We start from the raw sequence: 20,107 nt of genomic DNA, 5'->3' as shown, positions 1-20,107 counted from the left end.
TGTCAGAAGTTGGACGGGGTGTTTGGAGTGTGTGAGTGTGCAGTAGAGGTCAAGGTCAACGAACTCCTCTGCAAACAATCACATCACACAGAGCCAATTACATTCCAACCCTCCCCTCAGCATCCCTCCGTGTCTGTCGCGTAATCACACTTCAGTCGTCAAAGCATCAAAGCAGACTGTAGAAACCTGAAAAACGAGTTGCGTTAACTCAAAGCCGTCTGGTGAATTGTAGCCTCCTCTAGCGGTAGACTTCAGTCAATACAGAGAACATGAATCCGCGCAACCTTGATGACAGTCGGGTGGAATAACTGAAAAGTTGACCGTGCGTCGACCCAATACTTCACAATACAAATCTTTAATTGCGTAATAGATTTGATAAATTAGTATGGCATGATTCACAAGGAAGATTTAGAGAACACAGCTACCCTACCCTCTACCTTGCTCCCCATTATCTGAGCCTATAAAGACGTGAGACCAAGACGGCTCAGCAACTAGCAGCAGAAAGGCGTCCATGTGGGAACATTAACATTTAGGACGTCTGCAAGACTGCCCTCAGAGCAACCTGTCACTCACAAGTGTCAGACAAGAGGTGCCATTTCTGACAGGTGACCTTTAAATGTTGGCACACACACAAACACACAAAATACGGAAGTGCACAGACACAGGTGGTTTGTGAAGCCCCCTAACCTCACCGCCTCCACCATCCATAACCCCTCACCCCCTCTTAATCAGCGCCGGGCTGACCGTTGTCTTCAAGGCTTCAAAAGGTTCTCGTGCTTGGGTACCTCTGGTGCTGGAGGGCCCTCTGACTGGAGCAGGCTGATGGCTCATGTCACCGCACAGTTGACATTTCCTGGTCTCTCAGGGCCTTTCACAGCTGTGCAGAGCTCAGCAGGAGACCTTCGGTCCGGACGCCGCTCTGGTGGTCTGACCGAAGCCTTGGGGAGACGGGACTGGAGGAGAGAGGGGAGCAGGGAATCGGCCTAACTTAGAGATGGGTCACTAGCTCCGGAGGGACGGGGGTGTGAAATACTTCACTTAACACAGCCTCTGGACAGGTCAGTGTGTGTGTGTGTGTGTGTTTGAAGTGGTCTAAACTTCTGTGGAGGCTCCCATAGGGTCTAGAAAGGATGTAAAAACAAAAACTTTGAATCAGTTTGAACCCATAGGAACCCTGTAGTGGAATTGTGCTTTGAAGTGTCAAGTTCCTGCAGGTGAACTTGAATAACCCAAAACGAATATAGAAATAATGTAGCTTATCAATATTAATTCATTAAAAAGCCGTAATGTTTTATTGTGCATGATACACACATTGGTCAATATTACAATCAGATAAGTGAATTTGTTTAATATCTCACCACGTTCAACTGATCGAATTCACGCCACAGTTGGGGTCCCAACCATGATTGCCACTGAACTGCTAGCATTGCTTCAGCGTACGGCCTGAGCAGTGGTTTTGCGGAGGTGATCGCATGCGTTTCTGAACTTGAAGAGACAAGATGGAGGCTAGCCAAGTATTTGGTGAGGCCACAAGCATTACTGAGGAGCACAGTGGCCCCTGTCGTGCGAACAGCCTCTGAACAACTAACCAAGTTAACCAATCAAAGCACTAGCAGGTGTCTGACAAGGCAAAGGTACCAAGTGGACCCACATAAAGCACCAAGGTGGGTTTCACAGTTCCCGTGGCAACTCATTAGACGAGCAAAGCCAGAGAAATAAAGCAGGTAAAAATGTGAAAAACAAAAAAGGTAAATGATATATGATACCAGAGACAAGTTCTTCTTTCTGATAAAAACAAAACAATAAAAAAGCAGAGAGAGCATGTGAAGGATGAATCGGACAGCTAGCTGATCAACTGTTACTGTAGGTTACCATTGCGATTGTGAGTAGATTCCATTCCTGGCAGCAAATAAATGATTGGCTAGGCTTTCAGGAGCATGGGCGTGTTGAATTGGAGAAGACCAGGTTACATAACTAAGGCTAAGACAGAATGTGTTAGTTTGTTAGACAATCATTAAGGCATACTATACCTTGGGACAACAACCAAGGAGGACATTCAAGTTTTCAAAGGAAATCATACAAAAACAACGTACCCCTTCACAGTCCGGGCCTTCAAATAACTCCAGGCCCCCCGTTTATCCCTCCCAGTGGTACCCTCTTTCTGCCCTCACCCCTCCCCTTCATAGACTGCCCCGGAATACTGCTCAAAACCCACTTGTAGCGACGTCACCTCGCCACCTGGGGGCCACAGCAGCAGGCCAGACCAGCAGACACGCCACCGTTTTACCACAGAGGAAGGAGGGAGGCTCTCTCTCTCTCTCATCTCTACCAGTCACTATCACTCAACAGTCTTCAAGCGAGGGCACTTCATCGGCGCTAGACGTCGGTGGTGCGGATGCCGTCCTCGTCTAGGACGTAGGGGAAGCCGCGGCTGGGAGGCTGAGGATGGGAGTGATGCCTCCTACGACCAACAGATGGCGCTGGGCCTGCCGGGTCTCCCGCCGATCCCAGGGACACCTTCTGAGCCAGGGCTGCCGCCGCCGTGCGGGGCACGGCGTGACCAGGGGCCGGTGCGGAGAGGGAGGTGGACGAGGAGGAGAGGGAGGAAGAGGAGGAAGAGGAGGTGGAAGAGCGAGAGGGCATGGCGGGCAGGGAGCTGAAGGTATGCTCTTGGTCCAGCGTGGGCAGAGTGGAGGTCTCTCGCTGGGGTAGGGGGGTCCAGGGCTGCCAGCCTGGGGCTACTGAGCAGGACTTCACCAGGGGGGGTCTTCTGTCCTCCCCTTGAGGACCTGAGCGGGTAGCCCGGTTACCGCTGTGACACAGTGAGGGGCCAAGCTTGAACCCAGATCCCTGAGAGAGGAGGAAGAGGAGGAGGAGAGGAGTGTCAAACAAGACCTTCTCACGGATGGGTGTACTGTTTTACTTTTATGATTATTGATTGGGAAAGGAGTAGGACATGGTTGCCAGGGGGATGTTTGTGTGTTTGGATTTCAATGCCCTGCACAACAAAGCCCCACACCAACACAACAGTCCCAGAAAGAGGAAACATCACTGAGCTTCCTGCAACAAAGGTTACACAAGAAGGGAGCACCGAGAGGGAAGAGAGACACAGAGAGACACACAGTGTGTGAGAACGGAGAGAGCAGAAGAGAAGAGAGAGTGAGATTCGAGAGAGTAGAGGGAAGAGAGAGAGGGCAGGGAGAGAGAGAGAGAGAGAGAGAGAGAGACAAAAGAGAGGGCAGGGAGGAATCAGAGACTTTAGAGTGAGTGGAAATAGAGAAATGCCTCTTACCTTTGGAGGGCCTCTAAAGTCCTGTATCTTCATCTGGATATCTCTGATCCAGCCATGCATGTCCTCTGGAGAGTCTGTCTGCACACACACACAAACACACACACACACACGTCAGGCACCCACACATCTTGAAACTCAAGATTTCAAACTCAAGTCAAACATGCTGAGAAGTACAACTAAACTACATACCCCAACTCCCCTCCCCCCTCCACACACACAGGCCCATGTGCCCGCACCACACACACACACACACACACACAGGCCCATGTGCCCCCCCCCCCCTCTAAACTGAGTGAATCCAGTCGGCTGTTCTCCCAGAGGGATCCTCAGGATATTATTGTTGTTGTGCTTGCTGTGCTATGCTTGTTTTTGTCTGATCCACAATTAAAAACAGTCAGTTGAGTCTAAAAAGAGAACCAGCCACACAGCAGCAACAGAGCACTGAGGAAACAAAGGTGACCAACCGATGGAACACACACACACCAACCCACATCACACACGCACACACACACACACCAAGCCTCCATCACACACACACACACACACCAAGCCTCCATCACACACACACACACACACCAACCCACATCACACACGCACACACACACACACCAACCCGCCATCACACACACACACAAACCCACCAAGCCTCCATCACACACGCACACACACACACACCAACTCTCCATAACACAAATACACACAACTGCACACCAACAGCTTCACCGAACCTGGTCAGTTATGACTGGCAGGAAACAGGAAGCAGGTAGCTTACCTGGACGTAGAAGATTCTGGAGCTGGTGATGATTTCAAACAGGTTGTCTCTCGTCAGTAGCTCCCTGAGACATACACACACACACACACTTAAGCAACAGTTATCCAGTATGCATATCTAAAATAGTCTACAACTGTGTCTATTATTTAAGGTTGTAAAGAAGGAAGGAGCAAGCAGGAAGTAGAGAGTTGTGGACAAACCCAGACTTGACCAGACATTCATGGACCTTCTGGATGTCCCTCAGAGGAACAGCTCTCAGGGGCTCCTTGTCCTTGTAGAGACAGAACCAGCACTGGTTATTACACACACACACACGCACACACGCACACACGCACACACAGATTGTGACCTCACCGAAGCACACTTGTAGTAACTGACAGAGTTGTGGTCCAGGATGAAGAAACGTCTTTTCCAGCTCTTCCTCTAAAACACAAAGTCACCAAAACACACATCTCAACACCACAAGAAGACAGGGTACGTTTTTGGTCATAAGAAAAGTGTGTGTGTGTGAGTGTGTGAAACGAACCACGTTTCCCTGTTTGACACAGAAGCCACATCGTAGCACCCCCAGCCTGGTGGGCTTGCTTTCTCTGATCTCTGACTCTTCCCCATTGTTCTGCAACACACACAACACACACACATCACAATCGACAGCTTCACCACCAGCACCCCAAGCTTCCTGCTCACTGTGGTGTTCCCAGAGCCCAGTACCTGGTAGATAGGGGTGTGAACCACAACACCTCCAATAATCTCTGCTCTGTAGGCCTGCTGTGGCTTCACTCCATCACTCGTCACCGTGGTAACATCGCGACTAGGCTGGGTGACAGGTCCAGCTTTGGGAACCTAGACACCACACACACACACACACACATTTTACATGACTAAAACAAAAACAAAAAACACTGCACACTAATTGTAACACAAAATGCCTCTCTCTCTGACCAACTTGACTTGGACACACTGCCAGGCATCCCAGGGAGAAGCACAGCCTCCGATGCACAGGGTTTCCCCAAGGAGTGCAGAGGCAATGATAGAGGAAGTAAAAGAGAGCGAGAGGACTGGTTTCCTGTGACATTGCAGGTAAAGAACACACCCATGTCTACAGGCTGTAGGCCGTCGACAGCAACACACAAACACACACATCTGCTAAATGAATGACCACACACACACACACACACACAGCCAATGAAGGTCATTGAAACTCCGCTGTCAATTTTCAACATCTCATTGTTAAGGGGAGGCTACTGATACGGCTGTGTGTGTGTGTGTAACGTACACACACCCGGGCCCAACTGTTGATTCTGACCACAGAGCACTTCCGCCTGAGTGCTTCTGTTTTGTTCTGTGATGTAATATCCTGTGTGGGATGTAATGTGTGTATGTGTGTCCTTAATGATTCACAGAGCCCTAAAAAGGAGATAAGGAGAAGATATGGACAGGGAGCTTAGAGGAGTCTGTACTGTTGAGAGCTGACTCAGACACATTTCAGATAGTTTGTCCAAAAGGGGTTAGGGTTATTTGCTTTAGATCCCAAAGCCATATAGCTAACCAGGATTCCTCTAGTCCAGGGGTTAGGGTTGAGGTTAGTGTAAGGTCTGTGTTACATTAGCTCAGTGTCTTGTGTAGCTGTTTGGTGCTGTGGTGACTCACTGTGATCTTGGTGGCCTTGTTGAGAGCCACCACCCAGTCTTTCATGTCTGTCGGGTCGTTGGCTTGAAGGTAGTACCGGCGAGACACTGAGTTGATCACTGAGGGAGGAGGCTTGGGTTAGGACACGACTGACACACACCCAGGACATGTGACTAGGAAGGCAGGGATCTCCGTCTGTGTGCGGCTCGATTATCTCGAGAACCGGGGACACTGCACGAAGACTGATTTGGAAACTGGTCTGACTACTTTCTGTAGAAACACTGACTCACCAAAACAGAACTCAGTCTTGGGCTTCTGTTTCAGTGTGGCCTCACTCACCTGACCGTGGGGGAAGAGAGGGAGGGGAGAGAGGGAGGAGAAGAGCACAGAGGAGGGTGTGGGAGAGGACAGGAAGAGGACAGGAAGATTACATAAGGTTGGTTAATTATAATTCCCTGAAAACCCAAACTTCACAGTCAGAAAAGGTGAGGTGAGTTTACCTTGGAGATATAGGTCAGTCGTAGGCTTCCCACAGCACTAGCTCCACTAGGGAGGTTCTGCACACATACATACACACACGCACGACATTGGACTCAAGATCAAGATTACGCATCACGGTCAATATCACTTCCCTTGTTAATACTATGCGTGTGTGTGAGAGAGAGAGTGTTACCTGAGGGTTGTCCATGTGTATATGTGTATGTGTGTGTGTGTGTGTGTGTGTGTGTGTGTGTGTGTGTGTGTGTGAGAGAGAGAAAGTAAGAAAGAGAGAGAGAGTGTTACCTGAGGGTTGTCCATGTACCACAGCAGTGTATTTCCCTGCGTGTCCAGGATGAAGTACCTCCTCTGGAATCGGCCGCTGTTCTCCTGCTCCTCGATGTCCAGGAAGCCACACACCCTGCTCAGTCTGTCCAGGTACGGCATCCTGCCCTGGAACACTACTTCATATCACTGACAGGAGAGAGAGATGAGAGAGAAAGAAAGAAAGAGAGACAGAAAGAGAAAGAAAAAGAGAAAGAGAGAAAATGGGGTGGTTTGAAGACAAACAAGTTAGGGCAACATCTGGGAGATGGGAGGTACATCTATTGAGCACGCACGCACACATACACACGCACTCAGCAGTTTTTCATGTGACGTTATTGAGGCACCAAGGCTAACCCTGCAGGACCCAGTCTGAGCTGAGCACTCTACCACAGCTAGAAATTACAGACTGCACTGCAGATCTGCAGGCAGGCACATTTCAGCTGGCCAGAAGAGGGAAGGAGGGAGGAAAGAGGAGAGTTGAAAAATACTTAGATTTACTTAGAAATACAAGATTTGATCTTTAACAGAAGATCAGTAGAGAGATTGCTGATTGATTTGTTTATGTGGTGCTTCTGGTGAAGCAAAACAGTGAATGTACATCTTAATCAAGCAAAGATAAAGCCACGATAATGGAGGCCAGCTTACTTAATACACAAACTATAAATAGTGTGTTTTGTGCTGTCAATCTTATGACATAGTCCCCATTAAAATGGGGACTCCAGATTTAACTCGTTGGAGCTAGTCTGTTTTATCAATTCTAAACTTTGGATAACAGAACAGACACTGTACAAATCCCCCTGTTCTGGTTATCGGCTAATCAGCTTGAATTAATCGCAGCAGCGGCGATTATGTCTGACAGTTAAATGTCATGACAGACGTGTATTGGCCTGCAGTCTCAATTTCTAGAAGGCATTGCATGGGACGCCTGACAACCACACTGAAGGCTTGGATCCGTATGATCCAGAAAAGTCTAACTTAATTCATATCCATTCATAATTTTCTTGCTAAAACATTGTTACACTGCAACTAAATCTTGCCACACTCCCGAGACTACATCACGAGCCAAATGGACCATATTTGGATGGGATTCCAGCGTTCTCATTTTTAATGAACCCCATCTTCCGCCCCCATAACCCTGCTGGAGACGCATGATTCAGACTGATGACCTGAAACACCACCAGCTGCACACAACCCTTACAGGGAAAGGTGCATGCCTTCCCATACTCCGTTAACAAACAAACACACGCACACCCACGCACACGCACAAGCATAAACTTACCCGCTTCTGAAATTCTGATGGTTGCCGTGTAAGCCGCAACCCAATAAACCGAAGTGTTTAAAAATACTAATTCTATAGGACGCGTCTCGGCCACATGATAAAAAATTACGTTTTCGTACAAACATTTACGAATAGTTCATATTCCGGGCGCTGACATGTTTCTGATATGTACTGTGCCTGATCGAGCCACGGAAAGTTGTCTAAGTTTTTTCCGGGTAGAAGGGCTCGCGATTAGAATAAACCAACCCCGGATGTGATCCGCTTTGCTCTCCTTTTTTATCTGTCAACCAAGAAGAACCGAGGGCAGCTAACGCACTCCTCTCTTCATGATGTCAGTCCCTACTGAAAAAATGTCTGGCTGTCTGACATTTTCTTATCAGTATACAGAGGAAACCCAGTAGCCAATTGTTTTAGATAACAACCTAATGCATTATAAAGACTTGAAATGTTTTCAACTTCTTTACCTCATTTATCTGGCACAGTATCATGAGAAGTAGGTCAATGAGGACAAAACCCTCATGTTCCATTTCTGACATTTACATTCTAGTCACTTGGTGCATCCATTCAATAAGTGCACAAAGTGAAACCGGATGGCGATTGCTGATGAATCTCCCTTCACGGTTTTGTAGTGTGAGATGGAAGGACCTGATATCTTTGTGTAGTAATGCATCTGAGCCCTTCTGTGTTTTGACAGAGCGGGAGACAGATCTCACCAAACCTGTCTGATATCTTCACTTAAGTCTAGACCATGTAATCATTCACACACACACAAACAGTAGATTACTCTAAGCACACTACCATGCCACCCCAGAGACAAGACCTGACTGTGTGATCAACACACATACAATACATCTACATGGGCCAGGTCTTATAGACAGGGGCAAATAGGACATTCAAAAGAGATCACTCCTAGACTAGTGTGTGTGTGTGTGTGTGTGTGTGTGTGTGTGTGTGTGTGTGTGAGAGAGATATAAATAGAGACAGTGTGTGTGTGTCTCATGCCTCAAGGTCTTAGACTGGTTAACCACCTGCAAGCAGCGGAAAACTATTGAGGTGAGCTCATCTCATGTGGTTGGCAATTAAGGCAAAGGTCACAGAGAGGGAGCAGGAAGTGATTGTTTTTCCACTTCCCACCACCTCTGCAGACTAATCACACACACACACACACAGACACACACCTCCCCCCCCCCCCCACACACACACACACACAAACACACAGAGACGGACAGGAGGAAAGAATCACAGGGTCAAAATTAAGGGTGCAATTGCTAATTTATTCAAACATAAGCATACATGCAAAAACATCTGCATGATAGCACATGACATGCTAAAAGGTTAGCAAGTAATACTTTCTCTCTGGGATGTTTGGAGTCTCTTAACCAGTCAGATCTAGCTGGCGAGCATTCTTCTGTTGCTAAGGGAAGGATCCTCCAACTAGAGCAAGCTCAGCACTAACCCAGCCTCATGCACCCTGAAGTCTACTGAGACCACAGCAGGCTTACTCTGATAACATCAAACACGGTGGTGCGTACATGTCAGCTAGCAGTCAGCCAGACTGGCTGTGGGGCTGTGGGGATCAGCAGTCTGGCAGTGACTGGAGCCCTGACAGGGGACCCAGAGAAGGCTCAGACAGGATGGTGCACACCAGCCATGGACCGACCACGATAACCTCTACACAGAACCCCCCGGACAAATCACGAATGACTGCATTAATGAGGAAAGAAATATGTATTCTCCCAGACTGGTTTTTCCTCCCACCTCTATCGCCCCCCCCCCCCCCTCCCACCACCCCTACTCATTCTCATGTTTACCCCCACGTTGACCCCCACGTTGACCCCCTGCCTTCACAAAGATTTTTTAATCGATTTCCCCTTGAACCCCCGTACCCCAACCAAATGGACATGTACCTAAAAACCTGATCCTCACTTCACCACGTCACGAAGGGGTCGTTCGCCAAACCCTCTCACGAGTTTAGACACACTGGCTGGCAGGACTGTGTGAACGAATGAATGGAGGGATAGATGGATGGAAGGATGGAAGAATTGATGGGTGGATGGATGGATGGACAGACGGATAAAGACACAGGAAGAATAGTCGGGTGGAGAAGTGAAAACAATGACTCAATGACGCATAAGAAGGGAGCAGAGAGAGGAGGGCTGGACAGACACGGTGGTGTAGGGGAGAAGCTACACCCTGTTGAGGGCCAGGCGCAGCACGAGAGCCCCCAGGAGCAGGGCGGGGCTGGAGCCCAGGGCCCCGGCGGCGTTGTGGTGCTCCCCATGGCTGTGGCTCTTGTGGGGCCCGTTGCAGTCCTCACTGAAACAGCACTCCATCTTGGATCCGGAGTTGGCGTTGTGGCCCTTCTCGCAGAATGCCTTGTAGGAACACGACTTCATCACCGTGTCTGAAACGCGAGAGGAGGAGGGAGGGAGGGAGGGGGTCAGAGATGCGGCTCATCTCCAGGGATTGGTTCTTTCTCCGGTGGCTTTGTGGGACTTTGAACATAAACTTTTGGGGTTTCCCCCCCCCCTCTCTCTGTTTCTCTCAGAGAGGCCTGTGGTCGCTAGAAGCTTCTTGGAGTTCATCCAGTTACCCAGAAGATGAGAGGAGGAAGGCTAAGCCCAAGCCATCACAAACATACGCACACACGCACTGGTTCTTAATTGGTCACAGAGAAACAAGTGAAACTGCTGAAAAATGAGTATTAAGAAGCATCAATTTGTCATGTTTTGTTGTGGAAATCTCAAAGTCTGTTAGTCTTTTCAGTGATCTGCCATGATGACGAACCACTGTTCCTAGGCTGTAGTCTGACCTCTAGTGTCTGTAGAGAATACTACATGCCGTTGCCACGCAGTGAAATGGAAAACATCGAATTAAATAAAATAACAGTCGAACTACTGGTATACTACATAACCAAGTTGATTAATTAATTATTAGCCTACAAGCTACATGTGTGTGTGCGTCTACTTACTGGGCCCCGTGATGGTTGAGCAGGCATCAGCATACTGGGGGCAGGAGGTGGAGCCTTGTTTGTTGCATTCATCGTCATTGGAAGCAACGCATGTGTGACACTTGAGGGCGTGGCCTTGGCAGACGGAACAAGAGAGAGCACCTAAGACGAGACTAAACAGAATGTTCTTCTTCTACAACACACACACACACAGACACACACCTCCCCCCCCACACACACACACATACGCACACTTACACACACACACCCCGGTTTGGGTTCGAAGTAGCAGGCACTAAGATGTCTTCAGTAGGTTTAACCTGAAGGGCCTCAGTTCCACAACAAAGCTGTCAAGTTATCGGCCTGTTAGTTAGTTCTCTGCTCTGTGATACTTTTTTGTTGTTGTTGTACTACAACACGTTTCCCCTGGAAAAAAAAGATCCCATTGACTTTTACTTTTACATTGACTCCTTTGGGATTTCAAGTGCTCTATAGTAAGAAGAGAGATGAAGGGAGAGGAGGAAAGGAAAGGGTGGAATAGAAGGAGAAGAGGTGTAGAGGATAGGAAGTCCGTAGTTCTGGGACTAATACAACATAAACAGGTCTAAAAAATGAATTAGAGAATGAAAGCCCGGCCGCTACCGACAAATACACAACACGTGGTCCTCTGAATTCAATCTAAGCACTGAGCATTTTTAGCTTATGAAAGACGAAGAGCTGTAATCATCTTGCATCCTGCTGTTTTCTGGAAAGGACCAAACCTTCCACAGCACAAGCCACCAGCCGGCATCCTCCTAACCCAGCACTGAGACACACGGACCCCCAAAACAAACCCAGCTGCACCCCCAGACTGGAGGTCCTCCCACCCGGACTCCCTTCCCGAAACACCTCACCCTCGAACCGCCAATTCCCGTCCAAATGATAGACCCTCTGTAAACCCCCCCCCCCCCCCGCCCCACAATCATCACCCAGCCCAAACCCAACCTGTGCAGCCGAGGTGAGACTTACTGTGGCAGGCCAGGGTCACCAGCAGCAGAAGAGCCAGGAAAGTCTTCATGGCGGTGAGAATCACTGGAGGCTTGGAGATCCGGCAGAGGAGTGGAAGCCCACGGGTCGACGAGACGGAGGGGAGAAGGGAGAGGAGGGGTGGAGGAGGAGGAGGTGGAGGAGGAGGAGAGGGTCAGCCAGGAGGAACAACTGAAGGTATTAAGGTCTTAGTTATAATCCCAATCATTGCTGCACAGCCAGCACACTTTGCTAATGGAATTAACCTGTTGCAAGCTTTAACAGGTTCGTGGCCAGAGCCAGGGTCAGGGATACCCTCAGAGGTGTTGGGTTCCACATGGAGCGTCGGAGGATGGTGGAGAACGGGTCAGATCTTTATCGGGGGGGGATGACGACGACAATGGACCGGGGGGGGTTGGCTGTTTCACTTCAGAACGACCACACCCTCATGCTAGCATCCATGGGTCACCTGCAGCCTGTTGTCCTGGTCGGACACAGGACATCTCTGCCTCCACCCCCAACCTCAAGGTCACGCACTCATGACACACGTCCTATCTCCAGCTTAGCGATTGGGTGTGTGTGTTTGCGTGGCTAGTTGGATAAAGCTGACAAACTCATTGACGCCAACAGGTCTGTCTCCCCTTGGGGTGTCGAGTTTGTCGTTCTCAGTCGAGAACGGTGGCGCCGTGCAGCCAGTGAGCAAACACAGACACCGAACACAAACACGGCAACGCTCGCTCACAACTATTCATATTTATTCAGGCAAAAGGTACACACTCGGCAAATGTTAATAAACAAAATACAATGTCAACAGATCTGTAGTATGTGCTTGTTCTGAATTTGCAGTACAGATACAAATCATCTTTGTAGAAAAGGTCACAGAATGATAAACTATACATTTTCTAATATAAACATGATCATTGTTGCTGGAGCTAAAAGGATGGTACGTGAAATTGTCTGGAAGGATGAACAGGCATGGCATTAGTTCACCTAGCTGAACTTTACAGTTGGCATGTAACAAAGTGGATTATCACAAACCAGCTTGTCTTAAACAAGAACTAAAAGGTATATGTTTCAAATGGTAAAAGGAACAGCCTGTTTAAAGATCCAGAGAGAGCAAAACATTCCTCCAAATAACATTTCTTCAAACACATCCACGCCCACCAATTTTTTTGTCTGAACTTCCAGTTGGTGATTATATTTCACAACACTGGTGAATGATGTCTACAACCGGCAAAGTTTAAAAGTCATGTGCAAATCTCAAAACGCATACAGAAGCTATTCTGGTTTCACAGGAAACCAGTTACATTGGAGGACGGAACACAGTTTATAACAACAGCACAAGGCCTCGCAGGTTAGTAAAAGCTATCCACAGTATTTCCTTGAGAAACTCCTCCATCCTCTCAGCGACAAAGCATCCTGACCCTGACCTTGCCCACGCCACCCCCACCCCCATCAGTCTGGCCCCAATTCATCCTCCCATCCACACATGCCAGTGCAGTGAATTGCTGTGATATTATGGCAGGTGTGGAGAAGGTTTTTGTACAGATAAAATCATTGTCAGTTACATTTATTTAAGGACTTGTATGCAAAGCCATGACAGCTACAGCCAAGGGGTTCTAGTATTGTGTTTATGCTGTGGGAGGAGAAATTTGCAGGGGTTTTGAATACAACAACTTTATTTACACTGGAGATATACAGTATTTTACCAAGACAGAATTTTTGTTGTGTGCGAAGCTGCGATACGTTCCTGAAGTGAAGGAGAAGGAGGATCCACATGTAACATTGACCTTGTTTTAAATGAAATATTTAGTGCAATATCTGGTGCATGTGGACAAGGTGCGCTCTATAAGATGTGTTTATAGGGTGTACCAGTTAAGCAGCAACATCCTGAGGGTGGGCTCACAGCAGGGGTGCAGAGCTGCTCATTGGCTGGATGCATGCAGAGCGGAACGCTATAGGCTGTTGGCAAGGCTAGAAGGGTCCGGATTAGTTGATTGGGGAATTCATGGAATCCCTCAGTCGGATGTTCCCATCTTGGCGATGAGCTCGTCACAGATCTTAGTGAGCTCCTCGATCTCCTGGTTCTGTGGAGCGATGACAGGATGACAGTTGGGGACAGTTAGGAGATCTCTCTTCGGCATACAGCTTGAGGCCTTTGAGTTAGCATGTACTGTCGTGTCGGGATTAGCATGTTTGTGTAGAGTGCAGTATGTAACATTACACTTAGCATATAATAAGACATTATTTATATAGCACATTTCGTGCTCACAAGATGGAGTGTTAGAGTTCGCATTTTGACTGTAACACGCCGTAACGTTGTGTTAGTTAGCGGTGTATGTAGCATGCTGTGTGTAGAGTCAGGATGTGATGTCAGTGTTGGTGTTTGACCTTCTGCTGCAAGGCTCTCTCCAGGGAGTCCACCTTCATCTGCTCCTTCCTCAGACTGGCCGTCAGAGCCACGCTCTCTGAGCTTGCCTTCCCACGCACCTGGGCTATCTCCTCATTGGCCCTGACAGACAGGAAGGAAGAGGCGCAGGGAGAAGGGCCAGCGTGAGAGTGTTCCCATTAACCGTCCCCACGTGGAGTGGTTTAGAGCATTTCAGAGAGAAGAGTGTTTTTTTTTTGTTGTGGTTCCTACTGGTCTTACTTGTCTAGTTTCTCCTCGGCGTGGAGTTTGAGGGTCTGATATCTCTGCTCCTCTTGCTTGACCCTCGCCAAGTACTCCTGCGCACACTTCTTCAGCACTTCCTCATTCTGTAACGAGACGGGCCACAGCACGACTCAGCATCCAGCACAACAACAACAACAACAACAACACAACGCGTTTTTTCCGTGCGCTCTCGATGTGACCCCTGAGTCCCTTTGAGCCCTGACCCCGCACACCTTCTTGAACCCCTCCAGGGTGCTCTTCATGTTCTCGTAGCGGCGGAACATGTCGGACAGAGAGCGCTCCACAGAGTTCAGGTCCCCCAGAGCCGAGTCCTTCTCCATGATCACACTCTGAAGGGATTTCTGGTGGCTCATGCTGTTACGCTGCTCGTCCTCTGAAAGAGAGAGAGAGACCAAGAGAGAAAGAGAGAAACACAAAGAGACAGAGAAAAAGATAGAAAAAGAGAGAGAGAGGTAGTGTGGAAGAGTGAAAAAGGGAGTGAGGGAGACAAGGAGAAAGACAAAATGACAGAGAGAGTTAGAGTTATCATCTGCAGGATGTCTGAAAAATCCAGGGGGAAACCTACCCACTGTGAGAAACATCAGCACTCACCGATCATCTGAGCGATGGTCTTCTCATACTCTGCCACTATCTTCCTGTAGGAAGAGGAGGACGACCAGAGATCAGCTCAGACCGTCCAGCTTAACAGACACATTGTTCATTTTATTGGTTTATAAAATTCTAGTGATCTGAAACATCGACCGCGTGTGTTTGGGAGAACAGAGCGTTGTTCTAGAATATTCCCAGGTACCTCATCTCGTGGACTTCCTGCCTGCTCTCCTCATGCTTCCTCTTCCAGTCGCTGGCCTCGACTTCCTTGGTGATGATCTGAGAAGACACGTCTGTTATGAACAGAGCTCTGTGTGTGTGTGTGTGTGTGTGTGTGTGTGAGAGAGAGTGTGAGTTTGTTTCAGTACCTCCTCTCTGATGAGGGTGAGAACGGCTGTTTTCTCAGCCTCGCTGATGCAGATGGAGTCCAAGACCTGACTTCCTGTCTTTGGCGTGTCACTTCCTGACAGACTGCCATTCTTCAGTTTACAGGGTTCCTCATACTGATCAGGGTGGGGTGAGTGAGAGAACAGATGAGAAAACAAGACACCACATTAGTACATCACTCGAATGCAATCCAACATTGAGCTTCGAGGGAGTAATGCTTAGGGTCTTCAAATTGAGTTTTTTTTTTCTTTTCTTCACATCCCTCTTTCAAACCCCCTCCCCCTTTATTAATCTCTCTCTTTGCTCATGCTGTTGACGTCCCTCCTATGCCCCCTCCCCCAGCCGTCCCCTCCTGCCCTTCCTGGGATTATAAACATTGCTAGTCATGATCTAATCTCCTGGATTATAACCCTAATCCCTTTGTCACCTAAGGAAATGCCCCAGTGGCATATTACACCACAAACACTGACCACTTATCTGTGGCACGGACAAGCAAACTACATCTCTCAAAAAGGGTAGAGGTTATTTAATGCCATCTAGAGGCAAAGTGAGAGATTGCATACTCACCATGGAACAACATTCTGCCTCTTCTGCTTTGGGAGAAACACAACTCTCTGGATCTGGAAGAGAGATTGACAGTAAAACACAAAATACTCACCATTATTATATTGTTACTGGAAATATATCTAAATTCCTGGATGACATGAGTGTTCCAGTTGCAGGTTTAAGGCATATGCATAGCTCAGGGGTAGAGCAATTGACTACAAGAGGTCAGAGGATCAAATGACCCCCGGTCATTGCTTTGGATAGCTAAATTAATATGTGACATTATTATTACTGAACATTATATTACTGAACTGTTAGTTCTCCAGGTTTACAAGGTCTGATGACACAAATGGCCACCAGGGAGCAGTGTGTGTATATAATCTACACATGTCGTGATGCCATTCCTAACCCCAACGTGAACCCTCTCCCCAACGCCAGCTCTGAGGTCTAGAGGGAGAGGTCAGATGAGAGGAGTGGAGCTACAGCTGTTTCTCCTGCTGCCTGACGGCATCATAGATCAGCAGTAGTAATGTCTGTCCGCTCTCATCAATATACCCTGCTCAGACAGCCACACCAACACAGCACGGGTTCCCCACAGCCCTGGTCCTGATCTGGGTCCTGCCAGCACACAGCCCAGCTGCCTCGCCTCCCCTCCCCTGTGTCTGCCTCACCACAGTTAGAGTCACACCGTGCCCCGACTCTGGGCGAAGTAGTGGATCATTGATCGCTGTGTTTGTGCAGGCGTGTGCAAAAAAACAAAGATGACCTTTATTTTCCTAGTTTGACACTGATGGAGGATGGCTGATTGATTAGCCTCAGGGAAAAGTACAGTTGAACAATTAGCTACTGTATCTGAGCCACGCACACACTGTCCCTCTCTGACGACAGGCCCTCCCTGCGTACCAGGCTAGAGGCAAGGACTGGATTTGAACTGCGCGTGAATTCAACTCAATATGCCCATAGACAGCACAGAGAGAGTCATTACTGGATAGAGAAAGTGTGGGGTACTCAGAGAGTATTTCGAAATGACCTAGAGAGTGTATTTGAAGTCTATAGAGTAAATCCATGGTTCAAGTATGTATTAAGCACACAGTATGGAGAAGGTACACTGACAGTGACCAGAGAGTATTTTAAAAGTACCCAGAAAGTACTCTGAGAAGATACAGAAAGTACAGAGAGTAAATAGTCTTACTGCTCTGGTCTTTGTCTGCTCTGACACCAACACTGCTTGCCAGCTTCTCTTCATCTGTGGCGTGGCCCTCACGATGATCCCCCTCCTACACACACACACACACAGAAAACAGTCTTCCTGGGTCTCTGAGTCAAAGACAAATTCTCTGCTGCACTAAGAATCAGTGTGATCTCTTACCTTTCCACTGACGTCCTGCTGCACTGCTGGGTTCCTGTTCACTTTACAGGAGTTCCTGTTGACGAGGAAGAGGAAGGTCAACAACCACAACAACAACAACCAGCTCATAGCTGATCAGTCGTGTGTGTGTGTGTGTGTGTGTGTGTGTGTGTGTGTGTGTGTGTGTGTGTGTGTGAGCGTGTGTTGGCAGTATTCCATAGGGACCAGAACGGCCCAGTGCAGACTGAGTGAAAGAGGAAGACGGTGTAAATATGACGGAAAGGGACTGGTCGCACCTCATTGCGTTGCTGAGTGCGGCTGTGAGCTCGGAGACTCTGACAAATGGCAGAGTTACAGCAGAAAGGAGATTAATGAAGCACATTGTGGCTGTTACCCAATCCTATAAAAAGAGGCTGATTGAGAATTAGCTGGTATAAATGCGTGCTGGTGGGGTATGCTACAGGGTAGAGAAAGTGGGAGGGGCTTCTGGTACAAAGCCAGGGTGGGTCTAACTGGCACAGGTGTTACCTGTTGGCTAATTACCCTTGTCCTTTGTCATGCAGTGGTGCTGGAAGTGGGCGGGATTAAACACAGACACACTGGAGTCAGAGGATGGGGCATTAGTTCTCTGGGATAATGTTATGATGTTTGTGTGATGTTGGAGACTGTACTGTATGCCCGCTGAGAATACTGGGCAGGGAAGATAGAGAAATTGGATTCATGTGGAAGTGTGTGTGTGTGTGTGTTTGTGGTAAATTCAAAAACGACATGAAGTTTCAAATATATTTTTCTCTCTCTCCTTTCAGCTTTCTCTTCCCTTCCTCCCTGATGAGGTCAGAAGGAAGGATATTGGGGTCAGGTTGAGGATGATGTAACAGGTTTTGGGACTGACTGTCAAACCTTGCTGAGACACATGGAACTGATGAGGAGAGGGGACATCAGCCAGGGAGGAAACACACAGGCGCTTGCACACACACACACACACACACACACATATAGCTCTACTGTACTTACAACAGCACACAGAGGAAACGGACTTGCTCAGCAGTCCTGAAGGCACACGGGGGAGAGGAAGAGGAGGGAGGGGAGGAGGGAGGAGGGGGGGGACACAGCAGGACAGGGTTGATTGAGGGAGGAGGAAGAGACAAGGTCACACTGTGTGTGGAGTGCGAGCTGAGGTGAGCAGGTGCAGACCGGGGGAGAGGAAGGGGGGAAGGGGTTAGTGTGTGAGTAGAAACAAGGGTTTGACAGGATGCTCTCAGAGCAATCACAGTTCCAACTCAATGCAAAACCAGAATTCAAATGTTTCTCGGCGTGTGTGTGTGTGTGCCTGTGTATGACTGGATCTCTGTGCGGTACTCACGTGATGATGCTGCCGCTCCCATGAGGTGATTGGTTCACCAAGTCGTCGGGTTGAGACGGGGTTTCGGCGCTTGACGTCGAGGACTCGGAGGTCAGGTTGCCGTTGAGGAGGTCGGGGTCGATGGCGAGGTCGTGTTTCGGCTTGGGGTCAGGGCTGGGGTCAGGGGTCACGGGGGCCTGGTCGTCCACCTCCGAAGGGTCCGGTCTGGTCAGGGACGAAGAGACGGGCAGCGAGGGGGGGCGAGGCGCTTGCGGCTGGGGGGGGGAGGGCAGCGAGAGCCCTTCCATGGGATTGACTCTGGAGCTCAGGGTAAGGTTGAGGTTCTGGTCCCGTCCAAATCTGTTCTGACAAGGGGCGGGGCTGTTGAGGTTGTTGAGGGCGTCGAACTCCTGGCTCGAGGCAGGGCAGGCATCCTGATTGGAGTTCTTGTCCAGGAAGGGGAGGGGACTCTGCTGTCCGTCACCTGCAGAAAAAAAAAGTAAACAACTCATTATAGCCTTCAACCTCACCATCTCTTTCTCTCTAAGTTTCTCTCTCCCTCTTCCTGTCTCTCTCTCCCTTCTTCTCTTTCTCTCACTCCCCCCCTCTTACTTCATCTTTCGTTCCTTCCCTGTTCAAAGCTAAAGACATGTTAAACGAAGGCATAGGAACTCCACAACACCCTCTCCTTGAATAACACTTCCTGTTGGAACCCTTACAATGGTCTCTGACTTCCTGTTAGAACACTTAGAATAGTCTCTTACATCCTGTGTCCCTTTACAGCAGAGGGAACTCACAATGGCAGTGGAGAGCTAGCAGCCTGTTCTGGGTTGCTGAGTCACACAGCTCTGACACACAGAGCTTACTGTCGTACAGACCCAGGAGGACAAAATAACAGAACTACACAGACCACCCCCCCCCCCTCTCTCTCTCTCTCTCTCTCTCTCTCTCTCTCTTCTTCCCTCTCTCTTCTCTCTCTCTCTCTCTCTCTCTCTCTCTCTCCTCTCTCTCTCTCTCTCTCTCTCCCTTTCTCTCTCCCTTTCTCTCTCCTTCTCCCTCTCCCTTTCTCTCTCCCATTCTCTCTTTTTTTTCCTCTCTCTCTATCACTCTTTCTTTCCCTCTTTTTCTCACTCTCTCTCTAGCTTCACCACTCTGTGTATACACACACACACACACACACCCCTCGAGGGGAATGGGAATACAGCTGAAGGAACTGCGCCCTGTCCTTCTGACCACACACTCCACCCTGTCTCCAGGCAACCAGAAAACACCACCCTCAAGTACAGTTTAACCACCTAACTGAAGAGGGGAGGGGGACAGACAGAGAGAGATAGACAGAGAGAGACAGAGAGAGAGAGACAGAGAGAGAGAAAGACCAAGAAGGGGATGAGAGGGAATGGGAAAGAGAGGGAGAGAGAAATGGGAGTGGGCGAAAGAGAGAACAAAATGGAGAGAGAAAAAAAAGGAGAGAGAGAAGGCTACTCGGATCTT

The 20,107-nt window shown here is 48.7% G+C and overlaps 3 protein-coding genes across 4 annotated transcripts; all 3 read right to left on the bottom strand.

Annotated features, from left to right (window-relative positions):
* Positions 1–1,269: 1,269 nt before the first annotated feature.
* On the bottom strand, positions 1,270–8,087 carry plekha2 (pleckstrin homology domain containing A2). The gene is made up of 12 exons (XM_047048568.1): positions 7,777–8,087; positions 6,477–6,644; positions 6,194–6,250; positions 5,984–6,032; positions 5,715–5,812; positions 4,776–4,907; positions 4,591–4,680; positions 4,419–4,487; positions 4,265–4,335; positions 4,065–4,128; positions 3,293–3,370; positions 1,270–2,850 (listed from the first exon to the last, which is right to left on the bottom strand). The coding sequence occupies exons 2-12, from the start codon at positions 6,615–6,617 to the stop codon at positions 2,377–2,379; spliced, it is 1,323 nt and encodes a 440-aa protein (XP_046904524.1). The 5' UTR covers positions 6,618–6,644; positions 7,777–8,087; the 3' UTR covers positions 1,270–2,376.
* Positions 8,088–9,037: 950 nt separating this feature from the next.
* Positions 9,038–12,287, bottom strand: si:ch211-113d22.2 (lymphocyte antigen 6D). Of its 2 annotated transcripts, none has more exons than XM_047048368.1 (4): positions 11,998–12,287; positions 11,735–11,804; positions 10,748–10,888; positions 9,038–10,180 (listed from the first exon to the last, which is right to left on the bottom strand). In XM_047048368.1, exons 2-4 carry the CDS (start codon positions 11,781–11,783, stop codon positions 9,963–9,965), a joined length of 408 nt encoding a protein of 135 aa, XP_046904324.1. In that variant the 5' UTR covers positions 11,784–11,804; positions 11,998–12,287; the 3' UTR covers positions 9,038–9,962. The 2 variants fall into 2 exon arrangements, with proteins under 2 accessions (XP_046904324.1, XP_046904325.1); XM_047048369.1 differs by having other exon boundaries at positions 10,748–10,861; positions 11,998–12,284.
* Positions 12,288–12,469: 182 nt separating this feature from the next.
* LOC124486882 (transforming acidic coiled-coil-containing protein 1-like) lies at positions 12,470–19,507 on the bottom strand (the record flags this gene model as incomplete). Its single annotated transcript, XM_047048761.1, has 12 exons — positions 12,470–13,818; positions 14,123–14,243; positions 14,382–14,488; positions 14,618–14,778; positions 14,997–15,040; positions 15,196–15,272; positions 15,362–15,496; positions 15,948–16,000; positions 17,119–17,203; positions 17,296–17,350; positions 18,638–19,100; positions 19,414–19,507. Coding segments are annotated over 12 exons (1,464 nt in total), but the record flags the coding sequence as incomplete, so codon positions are not given.
* Between the last annotated feature and the right edge of the window lie 600 nt (positions 19,508–20,107).

This window comes from Hypomesus transpacificus, chromosome 24 (assembly GCF_021917145.1).
Source record: "Hypomesus transpacificus isolate Combined female chromosome 24, fHypTra1, whole genome shotgun sequence".
Classification (NCBI taxonomy): Eukaryota; Metazoa; Chordata; class Actinopteri; order Osmeriformes; family Osmeridae; genus Hypomesus; species Hypomesus transpacificus.
Note: the sequence above shows the minus strand (reverse complement) of the source record. Positions and strands in the feature narration are given on the sequence as shown.

What these genes read in the sequence shown, in the direction of transcription:
- plekha2 (XM_047048568.1), bottom strand. Translation starts at nt 6,617, where the DNA reads ATGCCGTACCTGGACAGACTGAGCAGGGTGTGTGGCTTCCTGGACATC. An exon ending in CAAGACTGAGTTCTGTTTTG is followed by an intron (nt 5,813 to 5,983) that starts GTGAGTCAGTGT and finishes CTCCTCCCTCAG; the next exon opens with TGATCAACTCAGTGTCTCGC. An exon ending in TTCACACCCCTATCTACCAG is followed by an intron (nt 4,681 to 4,775) that starts GTACTGGGCTCT and finishes TGTGTGTTGCAG; the next exon opens with AACAATGGGGAAGAGTCAGA.
- si:ch211-113d22.2 (XM_047048368.1), bottom strand. Translation starts at nt 11,783, where the DNA reads ATGAAGACTTTCCTGGCTCTTCTGCTGCTGGTGACCCTGGCCTGCCAC. An exon ending in GGTGACCCTGGCCTGCCACA is followed by an intron (nt 10,889 to 11,734) that starts GTAAGTCTCACC and finishes GTCTCGTCTTAG; the next exon opens with GTGCTCTCTCTTGTTCCGTC. An exon ending in CTCAACCATCACGGGGCCCA is followed by an intron (nt 10,181 to 10,747) that starts GTAAGTAGACGC and finishes CTCGCGTTTCAG; the next exon opens with ACACGGTGATGAAGTCGTGT.